General features: G+C 50.0%; 6 protein-coding genes across 6 annotated transcripts; 2 read left to right on the forward strand and 4 right to left on the reverse strand.

Annotated features, from left to right (window-relative positions):
- Nucleotides 1-1,295: 1,295 nt before the first annotated feature.
- On the forward strand, nt 1,296-4,733 carry N7466_003386 (uncharacterized protein; the record flags this gene model as incomplete). Its single annotated transcript, XM_057162783.1, has 2 exons — nt 1,296-2,575; nt 2,633-4,733. 2 exons carry the CDS (start codon nt 1,296-1,298, stop codon nt 4,731-4,733), a joined length of 3,381 nt encoding a protein of 1,126 aa, XP_057023898.1.
- A 733-nt stretch (nt 4,734-5,466) lies between these two features.
- Nucleotides 5,467-6,636, reverse strand: N7466_003387 (uncharacterized protein; the record flags this gene model as incomplete). The annotated part of the gene is made up of 1 exon (XM_057162784.1): nt 5,467-6,636. One exon carries the CDS (start codon nt 6,634-6,636, stop codon nt 5,467-5,469), a length of 1,170 nt encoding a protein of 389 aa, XP_057023899.1.
- Nucleotides 6,637-7,240: 604 nt separating this feature from the next.
- N7466_003388 (DMT family transporter) lies at nt 7,241-8,772 on the reverse strand (the record flags this gene model as incomplete). Its single annotated transcript, XM_057162785.1, has 2 exons — nt 7,241-8,182; nt 8,449-8,772. The coding sequence occupies 2 exons, from the start codon at nt 8,770-8,772 to the stop codon at nt 7,241-7,243; spliced, it is 1,266 nt and encodes a 421-aa protein (XP_057023900.1).
- Nucleotides 8,773-10,809: 2,037 nt separating this feature from the next.
- N7466_003389 (UTP25 family protein) lies at nt 10,810-13,200 on the reverse strand (the record flags this gene model as incomplete). The annotated part of the gene is made up of 4 exons (XM_057162786.1): nt 10,810-11,722; nt 11,787-12,361; nt 12,420-12,966; nt 13,022-13,200. The coding sequence occupies 4 exons, from the start codon at nt 13,198-13,200 to the stop codon at nt 10,810-10,812; spliced, it is 2,214 nt and encodes a 737-aa protein (XP_057023901.1).
- A 254-nt stretch (nt 13,201-13,454) lies between these two features.
- On the forward strand, nt 13,455-14,692 carry N7466_003390 (eukaryotic translation initiation factor 3 subunit F; the record flags this gene model as incomplete). The annotated part of the gene is made up of 3 exons (XM_057162787.1): nt 13,455-13,556; nt 13,639-14,351; nt 14,461-14,692. The coding sequence occupies 3 exons, from the start codon at nt 13,455-13,457 to the stop codon at nt 14,690-14,692; spliced, it is 1,047 nt and encodes a 348-aa protein (XP_057023902.1).
- A 1,209-nt stretch (nt 14,693-15,901) lies between these two features.
- Nucleotides 15,902-16,870, reverse strand: N7466_003391 (uncharacterized protein; the record flags this gene model as incomplete). Its single annotated transcript, XM_057162788.1, has 2 exons — nt 15,902-16,289; nt 16,368-16,870. Coding segments are annotated over 2 exons (891 nt in total), but the record flags the coding sequence as incomplete, so codon positions are not given.
- Between the last annotated feature and the right edge of the window lie 139 nt (nt 16,871-17,009).

The following is a 17,009-nucleotide window of genomic DNA, read 5'->3' on the forward strand; positions in this document are numbered from 1 at the left end:
TCTCTGCTTTGCCGGCCGTGGTCGCCATTTGACCCATATCATTTCATCTTATCTTCTTGATGTGCATCTTGTTTTCTCTTTTACCTTTTTTTCTTTCTTTCTTACCTCTTTATTTCTTTGGCTCGAAATTGAGGACCGTCGGTCAGGGCGCGGTAAAAGCTGGGGTGGATAATGGTTCGTGAGAGGGTTTTGTATAGACTGCCCTGGGCATCTGGGTTCGGGTTTATCTCGGGTTATCAGGTATCAATTCGAATATTCGCAGGGTTCTGCTGATTGAGTAGAGTATAGATTATCAATAGCATAGGGCACGGCGTATGGTGTAGTAGCATGTCGTACAAGTAAAGTGTGCCGCGCGGCGTGCAGTTCAACTTCCAGGCATGGCTCCAGGTAGGTATACCTGGTAGTCCTGAGGTTATCTAACCTTGAAGTGTTTATACTACTTACTAGTACTTAATTATTAGGATGGGTCTATACTCAGTGTACTTGAGATGAGAATTTGTCTCTTGTATGTATCGGTTGTATCAATCAAATCTGGGCAATCATGACTTGTTCCACATGTGCAAAGTTACAAGGTTACAAGATGAATTTAAATTACCTTCACCACTTCCTCAATCTACTTGTACCTTCCTATCATCTCGCACTCGTTCGGTTTACCTTACTTCTCACACTTTTCATCTACCTTCATCTTACTCACCCTGCCTTCATTTCGCTCCCAAGTTTATTCGGCATCCCTAGCAGAATCTGCATTGTGGGAAAGCCGGAACCGAGTCATTTATCACGCATACCATGAGGTATACAGAGAAGGCATACCCGACAGCCATCCCTGTGCTTGAAGACTGAAGAGCTTTGGGGATATGGACCTGTTTTCAAGCGGGGAAAGCGCCACGGGTTCACTGGAAGACCAGCCTACAGCATGTGGTATGGCAAAGAATCCACACTCGCGGCTAGTGTTGTTGTCGTGGAAGGCAAAGGTCCCGACAAGTACAGCGAGGGTGTACCACGAGCACTGGTGCACATATATGGGTAAGTCTGGACCCTGTTTACTAGCTCCTGGCAGAGATCTCACAAGTTTACAAGCAAAAAAAATCACATGATACTATCAGGTAGCAGATCTCCGTGCACATTAATTTGGGGGCTATAATTGGGCATGAACCAACGCCTGGATATCAGGCCAAAATTTAGAAGCGGCTGCGCCTCTGGATGATACATATATCGAACTAAATTTTGCATTGCCAAACTTGGAATATTATACTACCCGTCTCACAGAGTTCCAAACTATCTCGCTGCCTCGCACAATGGCTGATCCACTCTCCATCACATCGGGGATTGCGGGGTTTCTTTCGCTTGGCATCCAAGTCACCCAATCCTTGGTTGATTTTTACACGACGTACAAAGGCCAAGATGCGGATCTGGCAAAGATCACAAGCAAGCTTGATGATCTTCAAACCCTCTTTCGAGCCCTCGAAGCTGCAGTAGAGGAACGCCGATCGCAGCCCAACCCGCAATGTATACTGCGTGACGTCGAGAACGCCGTACAAAAATGCGAGGAAATCATCACCGAGCTACAGAGCGAGTGCGAGAAGTTCCATAAAGACCCGACCGCCAGTCTAAAGGATCGTGTTAAGGTTGCTGGGCGTCGTGCAGCCTATCCATTTCGGAAAAGTACTCTACAGAAACTCGAAGAAGACATCAATGAGATACGTGAAAATCTGTCATTCGGAATCGAGATCCTGCAGCTTAAAGGCCAGACCCAGATTCAAGATAGCATATCGGAAATCAAATCCCTCGTCGAGCGAACAAATGCTAGTCAAGTCTCTTTTGAGCTTCGTTGCTGGCTTATGGCGCCAGATGCATCTCTCAACCACAACGCCGCGTCTGCGAAGTGCCATCCAAGCACAGGTCTTTGGTTCGTCAACGGCGATCAATTCCGGACTTGGCTAAAGGAACACAATTCTTTCCTATGGCTGAATGGTTTCGCAGGGTGTGGCAAGTCGGTCCTCTGCTCAACTGCAATCCAGCATACCTTTCATGAGATGAGGCATGAAGACAATGTCGGTATTGCGTTTTTCTACTTTTCCTTCACTGACAACGCAAAACAAGACGCCGACGGCATGTTACGTACATTGTTGATGCAGCTATCGGTACAGCTACCGGACGGTGAAAAAGATCTGGAGCAACTGCACATGTTACATAAATCTGGGTCCCCCCCAGTAGATGTGCTCCTTGACTCACTCCAGCGCCTCCTCAAGCGATTTCGCGATGCTTATATTCTACTTGACGCACTAGATGAGAGCCCCCGAGAACACAAAAGAGAGGGTGTCTTAAATGCTATACAAGTGATACGTGACTGGTCAATACCTGGCCTCCATCTTCTGGTGACCGGTCGCAACGAGCTAGATATCCGCGAAGAGTTAAATCCTTCCTTTGTCCAAGACATACCGCTTAGAAACCCAGAAACGGACAGAGATATCGCGAATTTTGTGTCCTATCAGCTCAAGAATGACACCAAACTTCAGAGGTGGAAAGAGCGTCACGCGGAGATCCAGGAAAAACTGGCAGCTGATGCCCGAGGGGTGTAAGTGTTCAACGAAAAAGACCTAGTCTCTACTATGCTAATCAAGATGGGAAACAGATTCAGATACGTTGAATGTCAGTTCAATGCGTTTCGGCGGGTGCGAAATCGGAATCAGCTGGACAATTGCCTACGCACTTTGCCCCGCGATTTGGATGAAACCTACGAGCGAATGCTGTGCAGTATTTCAGATGAATATGTCGATGACGTGCGCCGAGTTCTGACTCTGCTTTGCTTCTCCGCCCGGCCGCTCACGATCGATGAGCTGATCCACGCACATGCAGTTGACCTGAATGAGCCAGCACATCTTGATCGTGACGGTCGTTCGTACGAGCAGGATGGTCTTATCGACATTTGCCTCGGACTTGTTGAGGTTGTGTCCATGGAAAATGACGACGAAGAAACTATCTTGGCTGCTCGCATAGCGCATTTCTCGGTTCAGGAGTATCTCCAATCAGATCGGATCATTCAACAGAGATCAAGAATATTTGCCATGCAAAGTGCGCCTGCAAATACAGAGATAGCCCATTTATGCCTAGTCTACCTCCAGGACCCAACTCTCTCTGAGGTAGCATTCGATGGAAATCGCTTTGGGAATCGCGTTGGGAATCGCTTTGGGAAAGAGCTTTTTCGTCCAATATACCTTGAGCATGAAAGGCTGAGAGAGGAGTTCCCATTTGTTTATTTTGCAGCTGAATATTGGCTTCATCACCATGCACATTCAGAGGATGGGAAGACAACAATTGAAAAGGTAGCGTCGAAGGTTTTCAAAGACCGGACGAATCCTTTCGCTTTGTGCATACATTTGGGTAATGAAGATCCCCGATCTTCAAGGCACGGCAGTGAATATTGTCCTGAACCTAAAGCGCCTTTATACTATGCGGCCATGTTTGGACTAGAATCTGTTGTGAACAGTATCTTACCGGTTGATACTACACCCTCAGAGTTATTCGACATTGTAAACGCCCAGGGTGGATTTCATGGCCATGCACTCCAGGCTGCAGCAATGGGAGGCCATAAAGAGGTAGTACAAATACTGCTGGATCGAGGTGCCGATATCAATGCCCAGGGTGGAGACTATGGCAATGCACTCCAGGCTGCAGCAGTGAGAGGCCATCAAGAGATAGTACAAATGCTGCTGGATCAAGATGTCGATGTCAATGCCCAGGGTGGATTCCATAGCCATGCACTCCAGGCTGCAGCAGTGAGAGGCCATAAAGAGATAGTGCAAATACTGCTTGATCGAGGTGCCGATGTCAATGCCCAGGATAGAAGATATAGTACTGCACTCCAGACTGCGGCATCATATCACCATGAAAAGGTGGCACAAGATATGATTCGGATGCTGCTAGATCAAGGTGCCGATGTCAATGCCCAGGGTGGAAGTTATGGCAATGCACTCCAGGCTGCAGCAGATAAAGGCTATAAAGAAGTAGTACAAATACTGCTAGACCGAGGCGCCGATGTCAATGCCCAGGGTGGAAGTTATGGCAATGCACTCCAGGCTGCAGCAGATAAAGGCTATAAAGAAGTAGTACAAATACTGCTAGACCGAGGCGCCGATGTCAATGCCCAGGGTGGAGAGCATGGTAATGCACTCCAGGCTGCAGTAGCCAACAGCCATGAAGAAATAGTACAACTACTGCTGGATCGAGGTGCCGATGTCAACGCCCAGGGTGGATACTATGGCAATGTACTCCAGGCCGCAGTGGCAGAAGGCCACGAAGAGATGGTACAAATACTGCTGGACCGAGGTGCCGACGTCAATGCCCAGGGTGGAGAGTATGGCAATGCACTCCAGGCTGCTGCAGCCAATAGCCATAAAGGAATTGTACAAATATTGGTGGATCGAGGTGCCGATATCAATGCGCAGGGTGGATACTATGGCAATGTACTCCAGGCCGCAGTGGCAGAAGGCCACGAAGAGATGGTACAAATACTGCTGGACCGAGGTGCCGACGTCAATGCCCAGGGTGGAGAGTATGGCAATGCACTCCATGTCGCAGAGTGGCGCGGCCAGGGAGATATAGTGAAGATACTGTTGGATCGAGGTGCAACCTATGGCAGTCCACCCAAGGCCGCATCGCCTGAAGGCCACGAACAAGTGGCACCGATGCAATTGGATCAAGATGTCGACGCCGACGCTCAGGGAGAAGAATAAGATCTTCAGCCGTGACCTGCCCTGGAACCTCTGGAACTTCAAACTCCACTCCAGCTCTGAACATGTGGCTGTCATCTGCTTGTTCCTTTCAGAGAGTCTGAGCAATATACACCTACCGAGGTAGGTGTTGCTGACAGGGCTGCTCAAATTTCAGACCGGCCTTCCCAGGTTTCACCCTTGGATGTGGTCCCGTTTGAAGAATCTTTTTGTAAGACTTCCCATAATTTTCCTGCTCTTGCTTACAGAGTCACTGACCAGCAATCACTCGAGCAGTTGGGGACCGGTATTCTCCAGAGCTTGTGGTACGGTACTTACATGTGGAGTAGAGATTGTATATACTCTTAAAATCTCAGATTGAGGATGTGCTAGCTTCTTGCCAATGTAGTATGTACGGGGTGCATTTGCCAATCACTTACAAGTAAATAGCGCGGCACGGATAGCGCAACTCAAGTTCCAGACATTTCTTGAAGTACTACTAGGTACCTAGTAGCCCTAGCCGTAGGGTATACAATCTTCAAGTGTGCATTATGTACTATGCACTTGGCACTTGAGATGGGAGGTATATACTCAGTAACATTTTAAAGCTAGAGGAGGGTATAAAAATGGAAAACTGATTTCAATGTTGAATCTTTCAAACAATATTTCTAAATATATGCAAAGAAAATGACAAGGGGTATCACCAATGAAAAGATAAAAAGAGAAAAGAGGAAATGGAGCCAAACTCAGAAGAATATCAGCACGCAGTAATAGCCAACTGCCTCTTCTTAACCGGCACCTCCTTCAACGCCTCCAAAGCCCCCGCATAATCCTTCAATCCCAACCCCCCAATCTCCTCCAGTGGCACCCCAACCTCCGAACACATCACAAGCCTCAACTGATCCCTCAAAAGCCCCGCATCCCTCACAAGATCCCCCTCCAGCGCCCCCCTCGCCGCAGAATCACACCGCGCCGTAACCGCCAACTCAAACCCCTTCAACCCCCTAACCCTCAACAAAGGCAAAAGCCACGGCTCAGTAATAACCAACGGAATCCGCTGCTGTCCCCCAGCCACAACCACCACCTCACCCCCATTCCCATTCCCATTCCCATTCTCACCCACCGTCATCCCCGCAAACCGGCCCAAGTCAATACTAAGCCCCAGCTCCACCAGCCCCGGCAGCTTCGCAACAACATCCCAAAACTCAATCCACAGCGCATCGCTATGCGTATGCCCATAGATCGACCCCTTATGATCCTGCCCTGAAAGCGGCTGCCAAACAGGCATCCACTGCACCGTCACCCGCCGGATACAGGACAGGTGCCGCGGCGCAAGGCTGCGCGCGAACGCAATGAACGTGTACAGGTCGTCCACGTCGAATGTCGCGTCAACGTATAGCTGGTCCGAGGCCTCGGCGTAGATCGCCTGGCATGTGCGCAGCAGCGCTGCCTGTCCGTTGCTTAGGTTTGCCGGGAGCAGGTCGTGCGTGTGCGGGTACAGCAGTCTGTCTGAGTGGCCTGGGATGCGGCCGTCGTAGATGCGCCAGCGGGCTGGCGTGAGCGGGCAGCAGTGGCGGTGGTGGGTGAGGTTTTGATTTGGGTTTGCGGTTGCATTTGCGTTTTGGTTTGGGGATGGACAGCGCACGTGGCGGATTGTGTTTTTGATTGTTACGAGGTGCGTGGTTGAGGAGTTGAAGACGTGGGACCAGATCATGCGCCGGATTTCGGGCGGTAGGCGTGAGAGTGTGCTGGTGCTTTGGGGGTTCATGGGGTTGTTGGGGGTTAGGGGCTTGTTGGTTGTTTGGGGGGAGCAGATTGCGCGCTCTTGGATTAGGGATTGGATTGTTTCTTGCCAGCGTTGGCCGCTGGAGTAGTAGTGCCATATTGAGTAGGGGTCTCGGAGGACCCAGGTGTCGAAGTGGCGCATTTTGGGTTGCGGTGGTTTTTTAAGTGTATACTAGGTGCTTTTGGAGTGTGTAACATTGACATGTAGTAATATGCGTGGAGTATCAATGAGGGTATATAGTGTATGTATATGAGGACTTGAATGATCTGCAATGATTGACGAGATGCTTTATATGATCGAAGATTGGAATCTGACAGGCAAATCCGGGGCAAATGAATCCACCTTCTAAGGAAAAATGGGGCAAATGTGGACTCTTTATCTCTTTTTTTTTCTCCACTTTATGGGAATTGAAGCCTTCTGTTTTCGGGTTCGAACCGAACTCTTCGCCATTTCCCATTGGACCAATGAAAAGACACGGGCGATCTCGGATTTATGTCGCTGCAACCTTATGACGTCGGGGTTGGGAACTAAATGCGGGTTTTAAAGGAGGAAGAGAAAGAGAAGGAGGAGAAGGAGGAGAGTGCTCCGTTAGAGATAGCAGATAAGTTGCAGATACCAAGATTCTTAGTAAGACGCTACTAGTCGTGGCGTAGAGTCTGTGCACTTCATGCCCAATGATATGTTCAATCAAGTTACCAGCATGAGCTAACTGCGCCAAAGTCAATGCCCATCTCCCCATCCAACCTCAAGCCTCCTCGTCACCATCTTTGAAACACGGCTGATCCTCAACAACTGGATCCGGCTCGGATCGCCCTTCCTGCATAACAGCCACATATACCGCACAAGCAAGGATAAGCACAGACCCCACCGCAGGAACAACAGACAACGTAGTGCCCCAAACCACCTTATCATAGAAAAGCGCAAACAAAACCTGCATATACACCATGCTCGTCGCCCGCGACCCCTGTCCCCCCCTCCATTCCTTCCCACTCAACACCTCCGCCGGCGGCACATACGACAACCCCGCCGTCAAGAGAAACTGCAAAAGGAACCCGCAAACCCCCAACCCCGCCATAAACACCCACTCCAACCGCGTACTCGGGAACCGGAACGGCACCCCGGGCACAGCCGCCATAGCCACCAGCGAAATAATCGTCGTCACGCTGGAGAAATACGTCACGGAGACAAGCGGGTGCGCCCGCCGCCCGATCATCCGGATCGAAGTGTATGCGCCCGCCGCCCCGATCACGCCTACGAACGCTACGATCGTCGCCAGGATGTGGTGGTAGGAGTCTGCTGAGCCCGGCGAGCCGGAGCCGGAGCCGGAGTGCGAGCTTTCTGTGGAAGTGCCGTTGCCGCGCTTGCGGAATGGCTGCGCGATTAGAATCACGCCTGCTAACGAGACTAGCGCCGCGATTTGCTGTCGCTTGGAGAACGTTTCGCCTGGGATCAGCAGCGAGCAGGCGTAGCAGGTCATTATTGGTGCTAGGAACGTGATTACCGTTGCTTCGGCGAGAGGCAGGTATTGGACTGAGTAGTAGATTCCGTAGACGCCTAGGAAGCCGAAGGTTGCGCGCGTTATGAGGAGGAGGAGAATTGGGCGTGTGCCGAGTGGGCTGGGCACGCGCGCGTACCACATGTAGAGGTAGCTTGCTAGGGCTGTGATGGACATGCGGGCGAAGAGAATCTGGGTGGGTGGTTAGGTTAGTATGGGTTTGCGGTGGCTATGCTGGTAGATTGGATATGGGGTATAGGTAGGGTTAGGGCGTATAATATAGGATATAAGTTATGGGATATAGGATGGGATCTTGGAATATTGGGGATATAGAATCAAAGAACCATAGGGTCAAATGAACATCACGCCTTTCTTCCCGATACCAGATCCGCTTCCCTTCTCATGTCATCCCGATTCATGTAATTTTTGGGGCTATTCCTTTCTTCAATCCAACCTACCTGGAATGGATGCATGGAACTATTAATCTCCAACAACTGCGTCATAACGTTCATCGAAGCGCCGAACATCTGCGCCAAAAGCACCAAGAACATGCCCTTATTCCTCAGCCAGAATATACGCAATTTCGCATGTGTCGCATGCCGCGGCCGCGTCGCCGCGGCCGCAATATCGGACTCATCGTCTTCGATCGGGTACGGCTCGTATTCTACCAGTGATCGCGTTTCGTCGTCGGTGTATCGCTCCGTCGGCAGGGGTGCGTCGGGGTGGTCGTTATCTGCGCCTGGGCCTGAGGCTGTATGCGTGTCGTTGAGCTGGGGTGTCATGATTTTGTGTTTTGCCCCCGAGGCTTTTCTTTTCGTTAGGTCGTGAGGTCGTTAGATTCTCGTCTCGTCTATCGTGGTCCTGGGTTTGAGAGGCGCTTTTATAGTGCAATATAGTATAGGGCCCGGAAGTGACTGGGGCTCAGGAGAGGTCAGGAGGATATACAGGGTGGATCGGATAAGATGGTAGACATGAGTGGGGGTTGGGTGGACGGAGGCGAAGGTGAGGTTGGAGAAATGAAAATGAAAAGATAGTAGCGCTGGAAGTGGATCCGCTGGGTTAAATTCAACCAGATGACCTCCGATTACAGTCATATTGGGCATTTTCATCTTTTCGCTTTTGCATTTTTTTGGCTTGACAAGGTTGTTCTGCAAGGTCGATCTTTATACTACTGTATGCATCTGCATATGCGCATGTGACATGATAATGTGATTGGTATCGAGCGTGAAAGATGCTTACGGTGTATTGTGTTTTACGGTCCATACGGTAAAATCTGGGGTAGGAAAAATATCCGTTCGGGTCGTGGAACTCGATAATTCGATAAGCATCTTCTACCTCCAGGCTCACGAGTATATTCAATATTTTTCAAAACTTGGCACAGAGATTCTTCTGGTGAAAGTCTTCATGATGTCTTAAAGCAGTCCACATTCTAAACGACCAACCGTCATATGAACGAAAAGTGTGAGGTGCTCGTGCTGCTGCTGTCGCATTTTCATGAGTAGGGAAGTACACAGTATGAGATGGCTTCATCCACGTAACTTCATCTTTTCAATTCAGGTGTGTAGATCTGTTTAGTACTCAAGTGGCTCTATCTTTGTTTCTCGTTCACTTGAACTCCAGCGGCACCAATGTGGTTTAGTGGTTATCCAACTATTGTCCTAACAGTTTCATGTCCCAGGCCAGAGTCGGTATAAACACATGGTCTCTAAAACGAATGATAGAGAGAAATTTCGTCAGCTGCGACTCGGCGTCGGAAATGATCTCGGAAACGATCTCGAAAATGCATTTCAATCCTTCTCGTTTCTCATGAGAAATCCCGAAATGACTACATCTCTTCGCCACCTAAAAGTCCATGAAACCCGAAATATGTCTGGAAGCCGTGAGGTCGATTTCAATAATGTGCCGGCGCAGCCTCAAGAGCTGGAGCTGCATGATCTCGGGAGATTAAAGGCTGCCATCAAGACAGCGGGGCTTACACGGGGATGAGTCGCGGCTGGTGCTACATATGCTGCTACAGCCCTAAAAGGCGACTTGTACGTGTATCCAAACATACTATTATCCCCTTTCTCGTCATCTGCACTAACAGCCTGCACATATTGAACTCATCCCATTTATATCACATGGCCTTCAAACAAGCCCTCACAGCGCTCCTAATCGCCATCTCACCCACCTAGAGTCCCTGCCTTATCAACATCGGAGAACCCAGCTACAAGACCGAAGATTTCCCTCTCTCACCATGTTCTGCCGCGCAAACAGAAACAGGAACTTCGGTCCACCCCTGTATCTCCAGAACCTCAAGCGCGTCATCTTCCTTCCGGTGAAGAGGGGGATCCGTTGTTGAATCGGGGGCGTTGTCGGCCTGATCTGGATGTTGATGCTCTTTTGGAAAGGCTGGTGTGTGGGATGCATGATTGTTTGCCTTTGCTGAGGACAGTTGGGGGGTTGGATCCTGTTATTCCACGCGCTAAGGAGGTTCTGGAGTATGCGGGTGAGGATGAGGATCATCCTTTTCTTTGGGGGTGACTAAGAGGTGGTTGGGTTGATTGGAGTTCATTCTAGTTGGTATATAATAGTCCCTAGTACTCAAGACTATATGTTAGCTTTCGAATTTACAAATGGTGCTTTGCCTAAAAAGGAAAAAAGCTAACATTGCATTCAGACATACTAGCAGTCAGTGCGTCTAATAGAATGCATACTAGTACATAGGACTGCCCTAGGTATGTACTCGGGGACATCTGCATACATAATTCCAAGTAAACATTTGAATAGGAATCGATAACGATATACATTATATACATTCATCTCACAGAGTCTATGGTCTACATAAAAGTAAATGTATCACCGCCCTTCTCACGCATCATATTACCAATACGCGACGTTCCAACCACACGCTCCAGCTTCAAGGCATCCCACTTGGAGAATAGTACCCGCGCACCACCCTCCGCAGCCTCAGCCAACTCAGCCGGATCAAGCCCCAGGAATCCAAGAATCTCCTGGTAGAAAACCGGGTTCTCAGGCAAACCATACATGACGATACGCTTCACGCCGCGAATCTGGTACCGACGGAAATGGTGCGCACGTTCCGTGTACAAAAGTACCGAATGACGCCCGCTCATGAAATGACTGCGTGCCCGCGACATCTCGCTAGTCTCGCTGTACTCGGAGATCGCGCCGAAGGAGATATGCGTCGTTTGCGCGGAGGTGGCGAAGTGGTTGCGCACGCGCACGAAATCAAGGTACGAGGGGACGAAGACGAGAGTGCCTGAGCTGCCCTTGCCGCGTGCGGTGATGTTCTTGACTACTGTTGAGAGCACGGTTGAGGTGAAGTGCTTGAAGCGGGCGTCTGGGTCCTTGGCGGGCGAGAGACTGTCGATTCGGGAGAAGGTTTGTTTGACGGAGACGGGGAGGGGAAGTTCGGTGATCGCGCCGGGGTATGTGGGTGTGATCTTGACGCGGCCGGAGGCGTTTTGCATTTGCGTGGAGAAGAGTGAGTTGATCTCGGGTGTGATGAAGGATGCGAGGAGGATCGTCTGGCGCACGTGTCGGGCTTGGTCGTCTAGGTACCAGTTGCGGACTCGGCTGAAGTCACAGCCGTGGGCTTCCTTGGGCTGGAGGTTGAGATGTTGGAAGATATATGAAACGTGGTCCCAGTTCTGCATGAGCAAGGCATCGGCGTGGTCCACGATTACGACTTCGATGGAAGAAAGGAAGTCGTGGTCTCGCTTCTTGGCACTATGTAAAGGATTAGCATGGGGTGGGTATTGAAAGGATATAGTAGCATAAAGGCGGAACATACTCTGCTTGGTCCATGATTGTCCGCATACCCAGTGGACTGGCCAGAATGATGTCTGAACTGTAGAATTGCGAAAAGTACTTCACAGTCTTGCGGGTGAACTTCAGTCCCAGTCTGAACATATCGTCATTGTTACCTCCGAACAATTCCCGAGCATCCTCTGTCTTGTGATCCCATCCCTCATCGGATGAGGAGAAGGCATCGAGGAAACGCTTTTTGTTTTCTTGTTGGTCGACTTGGTAGAACTTGGTGATCGAGTTGATAGTCCGGACACAAGCCTGTCGAGTAGGCAAAAGGTAGAGAATCTTGGGTCGAGTGAATCCCTGGTCTCGACATTCAACATCGGTGTCAGGGTCCTTGACCAGACGAGCATTGTTCTTCAGCACCTGGTCTCGGGTCTTCATCAGGTGGTTGACAGCGTGGAGGGCCATAACATCGCGCATGGCATCGGCTGTGTCTGTGGATCGGGCGCCGTAGAGGACATCTTGATAATCGAATACATATGGAGCAATCTGCTGAGTATCGCCCTGGATGGAGGGCAGAGACTCTGCGATACGAGCCTTGAGCTTTTCCTTGACCTGCAAGGTGGATTAGCTCACATTACCATCTCTCTCTCTCTCTCTGTCGATGACGTACCTTAAGGCTGGTTGTGTTTTTCAATGCCGGAAGCAGATTTGAAGTGTCATCTCCAAGCTCGGGGACGGTGCGCACCAGTCGCAGTCCATCAACCTCCTTCTTAGTCGCGGCCCATTTGTTGGCATCGATTTGCGCAATCTTTTTGGTGAGTTCGAATCCCTCTCCGATATCAAAGTGTTTCTCGAATGGCCCAACCGCATCTTCGTCTTCATCGTTGTCTTCATCATCATCTTCTTCAGCTTCTTGATCCTCGTCCTCATCGTCTGAAGGCGCTTGAGCTTCCAAATCGTCGTCACCCCCAGACTCTTCTTCGTCTTCCATAGGCGCATCTTCTGTAGTTGATTCGGCGAGCTTTCTCCGCTTCGGGGCTGGTGCCTGGGAATCCGAGTTGGCGTGTAGTAGTTCGAGTAATTCGTTATAAGGGCGTCCGTTGGTCTGTTCTTCTTCTTCGTCTTCGTCGCTGCTAGATCCCTCATCCATCAAGGTATCATCTTCAACCTCCTCCAATTGATCTTGACCAGCTTCATCACCGGAGGAATCTTCCGAGCTGCAATTTATTAGCTGCTTTCCGGGCTGTTGCAAAAGCTTGCGATTTCACTTACTCAACGTCGTCCAATCGTGAAGAAGTGAAACCTTTGCGACCAGCACCACGACCACGACCACCACGACCGCCACGGCCTCCACGACCACCACGAGAGCCACCACGAGAGCTAGCACCACGAGAACCAGAGCCACGACCTCTGAATGAACCTCCGCCTCTTCCACCTCTTGGAGCAGGCATATTGAAAAGGAATTTTATGGTTGTCAATTAACTTGAAGTTCTTTTCTTCTTCTCTTTTTTTTTGTTCTTGGGAAAAAAGATGGTTTGGCTTATCTTATCTTAGCGCGAAAATTCCCACACACAAAGAATCGGAACAACCCAAGTCACGGCGCACTCCACTTGCTCCAAAGGAAAAATTGTCCCTCCGAAGTCTCCAAAGGTCGTGAGGCAAGTCGAAAAACCTCACCTCCCCACATCCACCCTTCACTCCCACCATGGCCGAAGACTCCTTCCTGCACCTCGCCCGCCCCTTGGGCCCTGTCTCTGTGGGGACCGCTCCCACCACTGCCCCTCTTAATGTGGTGATCCAGCCGCAGGTACGAATTTCAATTAAGAATCCCCTCAATATCGAAAAATCCCATGTCCAGACTTTTAATCCATCATCTTTTTTCTCTCTAGGCCATTTTCTCCATTCTCGACCACTCGCTTCGCCGTAACGCCGATCAGGAACGTGTCATCGGTACACTGCTTGGAACACGATCGGAGGATGGAGGTGAGGTCGAAGTGCGCTCCGCGTTTGCCGTGGGCCACTCTGAGGCCGAGGACCAGGTCGAGGTCGACATGGAGTACCACAAGCAGATGCTCGCTCTGCACTTGAAGGCCAACCCGCGCGAGGTCCTGGTCGGCTGGTACGCTACCGCCTCTGAGCTCAACACTTTCTCCGCCTTGATCCAGAACTTCTACAGCGGTCAGGGTGATGGCACATGGCCTCACCCCGCCGTTCACTTGACTGTCTCCACCGAGCCCGGCAAGGATCTCGAGACCCGTGCCTACATCTCCGCTCCCGTTGGTGTCACCGCTGAGCGGGCTGCCGACAGCGCCGCTTTCATTCCCGTCCCTTACGAGCTCCGATACGGCGAGGCCGACAAGAGTGGTCTCGAGGCTATTGCCAACGCCAAGGATTCAGAGGACCGTTCTACTTCTATCACTTCTGATGTTGAGGCGCTGGAGCGTGCCATTGAGGAGGTTATTTCTATGATTGACCGTGTGTCGCGATACGTCGAGTCCGTCATTGATGAGGAGGCCCCTGCCTCTACTGCTATGGGCCAGTTCTTGCTGAATGCTCTTGCTTTGGCCCCCAAGGTCGAGCCCGCTGACATTGAGCGTGACTTGTATGTTTCTCCTCCAATTCCTTGTTTATTTGAAACTCCGTCTTTGCTTGTCCACTTTCGGGGTGTTTATCTTTTTTTCTTTTTCTGTTTACTGACAAGCGCAAAACAGCAACAACCACATCCAGGACGTTCTCGTCGTTTCCTACTTGGCCAACACCATCCGCACACAGATGGAGCTGTCCAACCGCCTAGCAACTGCCCAGTTGACCCTGGGTAGCGGTGAGGGTGCCAACGCTGGCGGCGAGGGCCAGCGCAATAACAACAACCAACGTGGCGGTAAGGGAGGTCGCAACAACAACCAGCGTCAGGACCGTGCCCAGAACGAGGAGACCCGCGCCTAGAAGATATGACAGAGACACGAATCATGCGATTTCAGTGGAGCTTCTATTCCTCCCCGTTGATGTTTCTTATGCTGCGTAGTGAGGTTTCAACGCTGCAATTTCTTAGCAAGATAAAGGTTCCAGCGCCAAAATCTTTTGTTTTGTTTCTATCTACGTTTTTATTTTTTTTATTATGTCTCCCTTTTTCGACCTCCATTTTCTTTATGAGACAGCTTTTTCTTGGAGACGCAGCCTTTTTTCTCTGTATTCTGTCTCCCTTTTGGCCGGTCTCGCCCAGACAAGCCCGATCAGTCCAAAAACAAAAGCAAAAGCAAAGTGGCGCATCGGAGTCGATCTGGCTTTGTTCAGATAGATGTGGGGTTTTGGGTGAAGGTGAAGGTGAAGGTGACGATACTGCGAGTAAGCAGGGAGGAGTGGACTTGGAAGAGAGTCTGTTGCAGAAGACCATGTCGAGAGGACAATCCGGGCTTTGTTACTCCCGGTTCTTTTTCACGAAGTCGCATCTTACTTGGGCGCGGCGTTTAGTTATGATGAAATGGACATAAAAACGTTAGATCTTGTGCAGTGTAATACCTTTTCTTTGGTTAGAGATGCTGGTATCAGTTGGAGTTGTTGCGATTACCTACATAGGTTGCGTGTCACAGCTCTGGTACGCTTCTATTTACATTAGTACTAGACTATGACTCTGAGTGGTCTCAAATGCTGGACGATAGCATTGCAGAATTCTCGATGTCTCGATCCATATAAAAACCCAAGTGCTTCGAATCCGAAGGTACAGATTGTTTGCATCCATGGATGAGACTCGTGTATTGCTTATAAGCCTGCGAGACCCGAAACCTTCCAAACTAAGTCCAACCTAATTCAAATGTTACCTACTATACAGTACTACTACTACTCCGTACGGTTCATAGACATTCATGACATTTCCATCTGAGCATCAGTTGAATTTACCAATCATGACAATGCGTCTCAATATGGTACAATAGGTGCAAGTCCATGTGCAAGATACATCTCAAAACCTATGTACCGGATTTCCTTTAGCAAATTTTGGCTTCCTTTTCCGGATTAGTGCTCACCCCTCGCCGCTTTTACTCACTGAGCAGATCTGTCGGACTTTATAGACCTTTGCTGTTATTCATAGTCCAAGTAGAGTAGGAATACTATCGATAATAATTTCTTAAATCTGCGAACCAATACCATAACTCACCTGGATTCCTCATAATAGTGCACCCCCCACCGATCACTCGAGCACCAGATATCATTCTCATGGCGGAATTTCGTCGTTAGTCTAGGTAGATCCATCATCTGCAATGCGACAATCGGGTAAAACTCTTGCAGTAGAGTCTCCAGAGCCACATTAAGATACCCCTTAAATTCAGCGCCGGCCATATCCTCATCACCTAGGCCTAGCAAAGGTGGCAGACGTGGGGCGCTCGCTCCCTGAGATACCGAAACAACAAAAGGAATTCTTTGGCGCTCACGGCGTGGCGCGGAAAAAAGAAGTGGCGAGGAGAGGACAGACTCCATAGAAGCTGGCGTTACCAGTAGACAAGCGGAAGTGGCGAGTCCTTTTGGTAAGGCCATTTCATTAAAGCGTCTTCATATGATGTATCAGTCCAGTGACGATGAAATCGAGAATCAAATTTGAACCCAAACATTGAAGAGATGTACATACCTGGCCACATCCGCTGCATCTACACCGTCTAATTCGGGCTGTTCCACCCACTGAAACTGTAACAAATTGATCGCTCGGTCTACCTGAGGCAACGAGCCCCGATACGGGGCTAATCCCTCCTCGATCACCGCGTCCCACCGTCTTCGAAATTCCGCCCACTGCGTCTCATGCTCGGCCCCATAGGGAGTCGTACGGAACACCACAAATCCCCAATTCCCCCAGTCCTCAGTCGCGGCGCTTCGGAAGACGGAATTCAGGGGCTGAATAAAAGGTGCGCGGAGCTCCTGCTCTTGCAGCTTGGTTTCCTCTGACTTGGCGGCCTCAACTCGGGCCCGGTAGCGGCGACTCATCTCTTGCATTATTTCACGGAAACCATCTTCGCCGTGAGTGGCTTTCAGACCGTCGAAAAGAGTGCTGCGTTGGGTTTCTGACAGAGCCATCAGGTCTTGTCCGCTCGCGTTAAGAAGGCGTTCATGCGTCCAGCCTTCTGGGTAGAACGACATGATTGGATTTAGGTAAGATTTTTGTTGAGGTGAAGTAGGATCAATTGATATATTCATTCTGGCCAGATGGGGACTACTACGGTTGTTCAGTATGATAACGTAATTTACTACCGAGCCGCGGGTGGCAAGAGTTTATGTA

The sequence above is a fragment of the Penicillium verhagenii genome (assembly GCF_028828195.1).
Source record: "Penicillium verhagenii strain IBT 33310 chromosome Unknown utg000004l_segment0_segment0, whole genome shotgun sequence".
Lineage (NCBI taxonomy): Eukaryota > Fungi > Ascomycota > Eurotiomycetes > Eurotiales > Aspergillaceae > Penicillium > Penicillium verhagenii.